Genomic DNA, 10,714 nt, shown 5'->3' on the forward strand with positions numbered 1-10,714 from the left:
ATACATTTTTCTCTCTTCTGCAGCTAATACAGACTATAAGTGCAGTAGACAAAGATGATCCCTTAGGTGGACAAAAATTTTTCTTCAGTTTAGCAGCTGTCAATCCAAACTTCACAGTACAAGACAATGAAGGTAAATTTTAGAACGTGTTCATTATGATTTAAGGTGACATTAACAAGAAATTTTCCCCAAAGTAACAATTACCATATACATGATATATTCATTTATAGATCTGTGTTACAAAATTTTGGCTTCATTATATTTTTAATGCGCTATTATGGTAATTTCTTAACAGTGGTTACTTTCTTGAATTTTAAGATTATAAAATACGTGAAAGAAGACTCTATATGGGTTCTAATGCAAAGACGGAATCTTGCAAACATTAGAAAGGCCGGAATAATCAGTTCCTATAACAAAATAGTAGGACACACAGAGAAATGAATGGCTCAATGAGACTCTTGGGTAAACTTCAGTGAGATTTAGCAGCAGCAGATTCACCAAAGCCAAAAAGGCATAGAAGAGACAAAGAAAAAATAAAAGTAGCCACATTAGCCTATGAGGGGATTGGGTGCAAAAACATAGTTTCAATGGCAAGATGCACTATTCTTCTGTGTAACATATGAATCTTATAATGACTCTGTGATCAAAAGTACTAAACATATTTCTTGCATTCTCAAAAAAAGCAGCAACAGATTTTTGAGGAAAAATACAAAAATGGGTCACTATTTTCAAAAAGTCAAACAGCTTTATTCTTTGGAAAATATGTATGGTAATTATTCTAGGCTAAACAAAAGTATGTAATCAGAGTTTTCTGTCTTCAACAAATTTATGTTAAAACTAATTATATAAGGTAGTTTTTGGTAAAAAGGCATACTTGTTTTAGAGCTACTATAGATGTAATTATTCTTAAAATAAATCTAATAACTACATTGGCATATTTACAATACCTTCCTAACTGTGTATGTACACTGGCAGAGCCAGGTTGCTATAGCATATCTAGGTGGATTTCAGAATGTCAGAAAGCAGTTTAAGATAATGGATAGTTTTACACTGAGCAACTACTACTTGAGATATTTGATATAGTATGATCTTTGCACAAATCAGCTGAAGGGAGGCATCGGTTGGTAACATCTATTTACTAATGAGCTTCTGAAATGTCTATCTTTTCTGTCCCTCTGGACACCTAAAATAATTGTGATTAGAAATATTTACGTAGAATTGGCAAATAAAATACAAAATGCCCAATATCAGATGTAATATCTGAATATCAGAAAAGGACCCATCACTTTAATTCGCTGAATCTGGTAACCTAAACATAGAATTTAGACAGGACATTCTTAGTACTGAGCTGAAATATTGTATTGTATTGTACCACTTTCTAATTGTATTTTAATTTGTTTTATGTTCTTGTTAAACTGAGCCCCAGATCTCAACAAGCCACCTCTCAATTTTAAAAAGTAATAGAGACTTGAAATAGTACTATCTTATCACCGCACTTCACAGTTACTGGGGAAACAACTCAAGGCTAATCTTAATTAATTTTTGATAAATAGTAACAATTTCCTATACTGGGTAGAGTTCCTGATCCTACATAAGTTACTCAAAGCAAGGACTGAAACCATATGAATACAAACCTGAACATACACTAAATAGAATACCAGTAAAGTCTGATGGAATATTTGATCTAATCTTTCATAAATTCACTATTTTCTGTTATTGGGTGAACTTTGAAAGAAATTCCAATGACATAGACATCACCTTAAAGTTGACCTTCTTGAGAAAATACCCTTGCATTTGTCTATATGTTCATCTTAAAAATCTTTAATTCTGCATCTTTCTTAAAATACATTTCCTGCTTCTGTGATACCACAGTTGGTATCACATTGTTAAAGATGCCTCACTTTTCACTAACTTACAGGTCAAAAACATAATTATATGATGACTTTCTGAATATTTAATAAAATGATTCAAACAGAATTGTTAGTTTAAGGTAAAACTTCTTTTGGCTCTTCAATGTATCAAAGCTATTGCAGGCAAAATTAAGATTTAGAAATTTTTGAAAAGTTAAAAGTAAGGCAAGAAGATTCTGAAAATACCCATATTCATGTAAATGTTTGTTTTAGTGTAGGTTTGAGAAAGGAAGAATTGTATCCTAATACTTCTTGGAAGAAAAGTCAGAATTGCAACATTATCAGGATTACATTTTATTTTTTAAATTTGCTTATGCACATCTTCTATTTTGCTAATTTACTATTCTAGATTATGTGGTAGTTAACTGATATACTAAGATTTAACTTCTTACTAAAATTTAGGAAATGATTACTTTATGTTCAACCACTACACCTGCAAAAAGATTGTCATTTTCTTTTCTTTTTTTTAAATTTTGCTATCCTGTTGGTTTGATTTAGCAATTGCCTAACTCACTCCCTTCCCTATATTGGCATTTTAAGCATCTTTATGGGATTGGCTAAACAAGACCCAGCACATTGGACAAACAGAATAGGAAATTATCATCCAAGTATATATTGATTTTATTTTTCAATATCATTATATAGATGCACAACCCACATTTAAGGATACTGGATGAGTTATTGGATAAAGGAAATATCAGTAGCAATATACTAGGTAGGAGGATGCTAGCCTTGATTAAGTCCCTACTTCTTTCTGTGTGTCTGTTAGGCATTCCACATTAGTGTCTTCCACCAATACTTTGAGTTACACACTGTATTCATTTTAATTGGTGGAAATCAAAGTTCAAAAATATTAAGTAACTTGCTGACTGTTCTTCATACATCGGGACTCTTGAAGGTTTTTTTTTTTTTTTTTTAAGTTCCCATTCAATTTATTTATTTATTTATTTATTTATTTAAACATCTTTATTGGAGTATAATTGCTTTACAATGGTCTGTTAGTTTCAGCTTCACAACAAAATGAATCAGTTATATATATACATATGTTCCCATATCTCTTCCCGCTTGCGTCTCCCTCCCTCCCACCCTCCCTACCCGACCCCTCCAGGCGGTCACAAAGCACCGAGCTGATCTCCCTGTGCTATGCGGCTGCTTCCCACTAGCTATCTACCTTACGTTTGGTAGTGTATATATGTCCATGCCTCTTTATCGCTTTGTCACAGTTTACCCTTCCCCCTCCCCATATCCTCAAGTCCATTCTCTAGTAAGTCTGTGTCTTTATTCCTGTTTCACCCCTAGGTTTTTCATGACATTTTTTTTTTCTTAAATTCCATATATATGTGTTAGCATACGGTATTTGTCTCTCTCTTTCTGACTTACTTCACTCTGTATGACAGACTCTAGGTCTATCCACCTCATTACAAATAGCTCAATTTCGTCTCTCTTTATGGCTGAGTAATATTCCATTGTATATATGTGCCACATCTTCTTTATCCATTCATCCGATGATGGACACTTAGGTTGTTTCCATCTCTGGGCTATTGTAAATAGAGCTGCAATGAACATTTTGGTACATGACTCTTTTTGAATTATGGTTTTCTCAGGGTATATGCCCAGTAGTGGGATTGCTGGGTCATATGGTAGTTCTATTTGTAGCTTTTTAAGGAACCTCCATACTGTTCTCCACAGTGGCTGTATCAATTGACATTCCCACCAACAGTGTAAGAGGGTTCCCTTTTCTCCACACCCTCTCCAGCATTTATTGTTTCTAGATCTTTTGATGATGGCCATTCTGACTGGTGTGAGATGATATCTCATTGTAGTTTTGATTTGCATTTCTCTAATGATTAGTGATGTTGAGCATTCTTTCATGTGTTTGTTGGCACTCTGTATATCTTCTTTGGAGAAATGTCTATTTAGGTCTTCTGCCCATTTTTGGATTGGGTTGTTTGTTTTTTTGTTATTAAGCTGCATGAGCTGCTCATAAATTTTGGAGATTAATCCTTTGTCAGTTGCTTCATTTGCAAATATTTTCTCCCATTCTGAGGGTTGTCTTTTGGTCTTCTTTATGGTTTCCTTTGCTGCGCAAAAGCTTTTAAGTTTCATTAGGTCCCATTTGTTTACTTTTGTTTTTATTTCCATTTCTCTAGGAGGTGGGTCAAAAAGGACCTTGCTGTGATTTATGTCATAGAGTGTTCTGCCTATGTTTTCCTCTAAGAGTTTTATAGTGTGTGGCCTTATATTTAGGTCTTTAATCCATTTTGAGCTTATTTTTGTGTATGGTGTTAGGGAGTGATCTAATCTCATACTTTTACATGTAGCTGTCCAGTTTTCCCAGCACCACTTATTGAATAGGCTGTCCTTTCTCCACTGTACATTTCTGCCTCCTTTGTCAAAGATAAGGTGACCATATGTGCGTGGCTTTATCTCTGGGCTTTCTATCCTGTTCCATTGATCTATCTTTCTGTTTTTGTGCCAGTACCATACTGTCTTGATTACTGTAGCTTTGTAGTATAGTCTGAAGTCAGGAAGCCTGATTCCTCCAGCTCCATTTTTCGTTCTCAAGATTGCTTTGGCTATTCGGGGTCTTTTGTGTTTCCATACAAATTGTGAAATTTTTTGTTCTAGTTCTGTGAAAAATGCCAGTGGTAATTTCATAGGGATTGCATTGAATCTGTAGATTGCTTTGGGTAGTAGAGTCATTTTCACAATGTTGATTCTTCCAATGCAAGAACATGGTATATCTGTCCATCTATTTGTATCATCTTTAATTTCTTTCATCAGTGTCTTATAATTTTCTGCATACAGGTCTTTTGTCTCCTTAGGTAGGTTTATTCCTAGGTATTTTATTCTTTTTGTTGCAATGGTAAATGGGAGTGTTTTCTTGATTTCACTTTCAGATTTTTCATCCTTAGTGTATAGGAATGCCAGAGATTTCTGTGCATTAATTTTGTATCCTGCTACTTTACCAAATTCATTGATTAGCTCTAGTAGTTTTCTGGTAGCATCTTTAGGATTCTCTATGTATAGTATCATGTCATCTGCAAACAGTGACAGCTTTACTTCTTCTTTTCCGATTTGGATTCCTTTTATTTCCTTTTCTTCTCTGATTGCTGTGGCTAAAACTTCCAAAACTATGTTGAATAATAGTGGTGAGAGTGGGCAACCTTGTCTTGTTCCTGGTCTTAGTGGAAATGCTTTCAGTTTTTCACCATTGAGGACGATGTTGGCTGTGGGTTTGTCATATGTGGCCTTTATTATGTTGAGGAAAGTTCCCTCTATGCCTACTTTCTGCAGGGTTTTTATCATAAATGGGTGTTGAATTTTGTCAAAAGCTTTCTCTGCATCTATTGAGATGATCATATGGTTTTTCTCATTCAATTTGTTAATATGGTGTATCACGTTGATTGATTTGTATATATTGAAGAATCCTTGCATTCCTGGAATAAACCCCACTTGATCATGGTGTATGATCCGTTTAATGTGCTGTTGGATTCTGTTTGCTAGTATTTTGTTGAGGATCTTTGCATCTATGTTTATCAGTGATATTGGCCTGTGGTTTTCTTTCTTTGTGACATCCTTGTCTGGTTTTGGTATCAGGGTGATGGTGGCCTCATAGAATGAGTTGGGGAGTGTTCCTCCCTCTGCTATATTTTGGAAGAGTCTGAGAAGGATAGGTGATAGCTCTTCTCTAAATGTTTGATAGAATTCGCCTGTGAAGCGATCTGGTCCTGGGCTTTTGCTTGTTGGAAGATTTTTAATCACAGTTTCAATTTCAGTGCTTGTGATTGGTCTGTTCATATTTTCTATTTCTTCCTGGTTCAGTCTCAGAAAGTTGTGCATTTCTAAGAATTTGTCCATTTCTTCCAGGTTGTCCATTTTATTGGCATACAGTTGCTTGTAGTAATCTCTCATGATCTTTTGTATTTCTGCAGTGTCAGTTGTTACTTCTCCTTTTTCATTTCTAATTCTATTGATTTGAGTTTTCTCCCTTTTTTTCTTGATGAGTCTGGCTAATGGTTTATCAATTTTGTTTATCCTTTCAAAGAACCAGCTTTTAGTTTTATTGATCTTTGCTATCGTTTCTTGAAGGTTTTTGAATGCTTAATTGATTTTAAAAATACAACTATAGTTAAAATTTACCCAATCATATTTTTCTTCATGAAAATTGGATTAATGTGTGTTTTGTGTATGTGCACACACATACATTTGTAAATAAAAAACATTTACTATAATTTTTTCTTTGGTATGCGTAGTACTTACGTTTTTCGAAAACTGTGATAAACAATATGCTACCATCTCTATAGTCTTGATAAATGATTCACTTATAAAAAATCACCATTTTGAAAGCATCTGAAAATTAGTTAAAAATCTAATAAGTAATAATGGTATTAGATTCTTCAAACTGTCTTATTTATCTTATCTATATTTGAATTGCCTTGTATATATTTGATAGGGAAATTGATATCAATTTTGTATTTTACACAAACAACTCTTTATTTTTGTGTCAAACCACGTTGATCAGGATGAGACAAATGTATTGTCCCCAAAGCCATTTGTAATATGTCAAAATTTATTTTAGATAATACTGCCAGAATTTTAACCAGAAAAAATGGCTTCAGTAGACATGAAATAAGCACCTATCTCTTGCCTGTGGTGATATCGGATAACGATTACCCGATTCAGAGCAGCACTGGCACACTCACCATCAGAGTGTGCGCATGTGACAGCCAAGGCAACATGCAGTCCTGCAGCGCTGAGGCCCTGCTCCTTCCTGCCGGCCTCAGCACAGGGGCCTTGGTCGCCATTCTCCTCTGCATCATTATTCTGCTGGGTAAGAAACCGTGATTATTTCCTAGATGGCTTACTTCACAGTGTCTGTAAGTGGAAATGTTACTATTAAAATACTTCCCCTAAAACTAACCCCCAAATTTAAGACAGACATCAATTAACAGTGGACTGTTGTTTGTAGTAAAATATTTTATATGATCAGACAGAGTCATTACCTTCCCTTTTTAAATAATGAAACTGAAAGTTAGAGATGTTCTAAACGTTTTCCAAGGTTACACAATTTCTGAGTGGCTGAGCTAAGGCAGGGCACCTTGCTGTCAGTCTTTATACGTAGTTTTCCAGTAAATCTAAAGTATTTCCACTGTTTTTGGTTCTTATTACAGCTGGACAATGGCCTCACTATCTTACCTCTTCACTTATATAATGTTAACATAGCCCTTTACCTCGTTCACTTGTCCCTAAAACAATACTTGATTTTATAACCCAGAACAAATTGCTTTTTAACTGCTTTTGAGTTAAAAATCAGATTGTTCACTCTCTAGTTGCATTACCTTAAAACTATTGGGAGTATTCTTGTGACTCTAATCAAAAAACACTGTATCTGATATTTTAAGAAGCAGTGAAATGAACTGGGATTTTGAAGCCAATCTTAGTAAGTTTCATTATCCTCATTATTAACACATTTTTTACTGGCTAAGATCCTTTAGCTGATCATAAGCAATCTGAGGTTTAAAATCGTTACATCACAAGTTTATGTGTGTGCACAAATCATGAATTTAGCCAAAAGAAAAGGTCACATTTTCTCAAAAACTTGAAGAATAAACATTTTCTTTCTCTTGGTGGTGGCCTATTTATTTTTTAATCAGTTTGAAGGTCAAGAACAGTTGTCAATGGATTAAAACTTTCTTTTTTGTTGCATTAATAAAAGTCCCGGGCTTCCCTGGTGGCGCAGTGGTTGAGAGTCTGCCTGCCGATGCAGGGAACGCGGGTTCTTGCCCCAGTCCGGGAAGATCCCACATGCCGCGGATCGGCTGGGCCCGTGAGCCATGGCCGCTGAGCCTGCGTGTCCGGAGCCTGTGCTCCGCAATGGGAGAGGCCACAACAGTGAGAGGCCCGCGTACAGCAAAAAAAAAAAAAAAAAAAAAAAGTCCCTTGTCTGCCCTCTCACACAAGCTTGAGGGCAAGAAGTCTTACTGTTCTGAGTTAATAAAACAGAAAACATAACTTAATACCACTTTACATAATAACATAATTGCCTTCATTCAGGCTGCTGTAACAAAATATCATAGACTGGTAGCTTAAACCACAGAAATTTATTTCTCACAGTCTGGAGACAGGGAAGTCCAAGATCAAGGCACTGGTGGATTTCCTGTTTCGCAAGGGCATACTTCCTATTTCACAGATGGCTGTCTTCTCTTGTATCCTCAAGGGGCAGAAAGCAATCCTCTCTCCTGTGTCATGTCAAGAGAGCACTAATCCCATTCATGAGGGTTCCACCTCCATTACCTAATTACTTCCCCAAGTCTCCACTTCCACACACCATCACATTGGGAATTTATTTAGGCTTTAGCATATGAATTTTTAGGGGACACATTCAGTCAAGACCAGTAATAAATCCCATATCCTTTAAATGTTTGTTCTAATGAGGCTAAATAAATATAGATATTTCTTCATACATATACCTGGTAAGATATTTTCCCTTCCTTTCCTCATCTAACTGAATTCACATCTGTTTCTCTAAATCATCATTTTTAAAGGATTATGACCAAAATGTTTGGGGATAAAGAATGAGGGTGGGAAACTAATACAACCAGAGGGAAAATGATTTTAGCTTTCTCCTATCTTTTATGCTATTACCATTATTATGATTACTAAAATAATAAGCATATTATTATTATTACTGATACCTTCCCATGGAAGTAGGGAAATGTCCTGTCTGAATGAAACACATTTCTACTTGTGGATCTATACTCATTAAGACACATATAGCTGAAATTCATACATAATTTTTGTAGTTAATTCAGTGTAGTAATTTGAATTTACTCTTTGCCATCATGTGATCCAGCAATTTTTTTTTGATCTCATGAGTGATATATATTTCCATGGAAAACCTCATAAATTTCTAAACTAATAATGTCTAAATAATGTGATCTTTTTACCCAGTAATTAAGGCCTTCTAGTAACAATGTAAGGAAAAAAAATATGTAAGTCCATCCGCAAAGCTATTTAACAGATATGGATACTCCATATCTTGTGAAGAAAGCTGCCTTTTTAATATTGCATAAGGATGTAAAAATATGGGCGTATTTTTGCCCTTCTTCATTGTTTTATTTGAAGCTGAATTTGATTTGTGTCTATTTTTTAAACAACATCTTATGTCATTATTTAATGCAAAGTATAAATAACGTCTGTACAATCAGGAACTATCTTTAAACAGTTCTTAGAAAAATAGATAAAATAAGTCACTGTATTTGAAAAAACCTTTCACATTGCTTTAAAAGTAAATTAGAACCACTGTTCTTAAACTCTAACCATCCTGGCTAAATCCTTCAACACTCCCCTCTCCTCTCACGCCTCCCCCTCCCCACAAGCCCTGCAAAAAAAAAAAAAAATATGGAAATACAAAATTAACCCTAAATTCTAACCAGTTCCAGAAAACCTAAATAACAAACTCGTTTATAGTACTTCCACTCGTTATTTATTAATATGTGTTTCAGATGGACCTCTAATGCATCTTTTTTCTTTTTTCAAGTTATAGTAGTACTGTTTGCAGCTCTGAAAAGACAGCGGAAAAAAGAGCCTCTGATCTTGTCTAAAGAAGATATCAGAGACAACATTGTGAGCTATAACGATGAAGGTGGCGGAGAGGAGGACACCCAGGCCTTTGATATCGGCACCCTGAGGAATCCTGCAGCTATTGAGGAAAAAAAGCTGCGGCGAGATATTATTCCGGAAACTTTATTTATCCCACGGAGGACTCCGACAGCTCCGGATAACACGGATGTCCGGGATTTCATTAATGAAAGGCTAAAAGAGCACGATCTGGATCCCACCGCACCGCCCTACGACTCACTTGCAACGTATGCCTACGAAGGAAACGATTCCATCGCGGAATCTCTGAGTTCTTTAGAATCAGGTACCACTGACGGAGACCAAAACTACGATTACCTCCGAGAATGGGGGCCTCGGTTTAATAAGCTGGCGGAAATGTACGGTGGCGGGGAAAGTGACAAAGACTCTTAACCTAGGATATATGTTCTGCTCAAGTAAGAGGAAGTAACTTTACCGACACCGTCTCCACTTCATAATATTTGATATTCAGGAAAATTTTCCTGCCACTCAGCACAATTTTTTTTCCCATTTCCTTTTTAATTTGTTCATTAATTACATTAATTCTTCCCTGTAGGATGTCTCATGGAATATATACGACATTTTATTTAATCACTTCCAAGAGCCAAAGCTATGGAAATTCAGTGTTGTCCTTCTTAGGAAATAAAAGATAATTTCAGAAACATGAACAGGATAGTTCTCCCTTAAGCAGCCTCACAAACAAGCCGCTTCCGTTTCTTAAAGGTGAAGAAAAAATTTAAGGTATATCCTGTTCTGTATGTTAAATTAAAAAAAAAAATGTACATGTGGTGTTAGTAGGTGTGATATGCAACCTGGTATACAAACGTTTGTGCAATTTCATTTCATCAAATTCTATCTGCTAATGTTTTATATTTATATTTTTGTATTTATTTTTAAAAAAAATAAACCAGTTTTTACAACTACCTTGTCTCTAGCTTCTTTTTTCTCTAGGGAGAAAAAGTTTCTCCACAGACTAAATATCTTGGTACAAAATTCCACTGAATACAGGTAAGAACACAAAATCATTATCATTACTATTGAGAGCTCTAACCAAATTAATATGATTTAGGGAAGAATTATTTTTCCAATGAGTCTTGCTATGCTGTGATATGTGAAAAACTCTTCACATTAAGAGGGATAGTCATTTACAGATCACCTAAAAC

The 10,714-nt window shown here is 35.2% G+C and overlaps 1 protein-coding gene across 2 annotated transcripts in view; it reads left to right on the top strand.

Annotated features, from left to right (window-relative positions):
- The window catches only part of LOC309959111 (cadherin-10), a gene marked incomplete at its 3' end in the record, with an annotated part of 125,552 nt that extends 115,608 nt beyond the window's left edge, over window positions 1-9,944 (top strand). The window contains exons 9-11 of one of the 2 annotated variants that reach the window (XM_082835260.1): window positions 24-132; window positions 6,493-6,744; window positions 9,454-9,944. In XM_082835260.1, coding sequence (XP_082691386.1) covers window positions 24-132; window positions 6,493-6,744; window positions 9,454-9,944 — 852 coding nt within the window. The remainder of the gene's footprint in view (window positions 1-23; window positions 133-6,492; window positions 6,745-9,453) is intronic. The other variant, XM_082835261.1, reaches the window with a different exon arrangement.
- Window positions 9,945-10,714: the final 770 nt, after the last annotated feature.

The sequence above is a fragment of the Leucopleurus acutus genome, assembly GCF_964270905.1.
Source record: "Leucopleurus acutus genome assembly, chromosome: 3".
Lineage (NCBI taxonomy): Eukaryota > Metazoa > Chordata > Mammalia > Artiodactyla > Delphinidae > Leucopleurus > Leucopleurus acutus.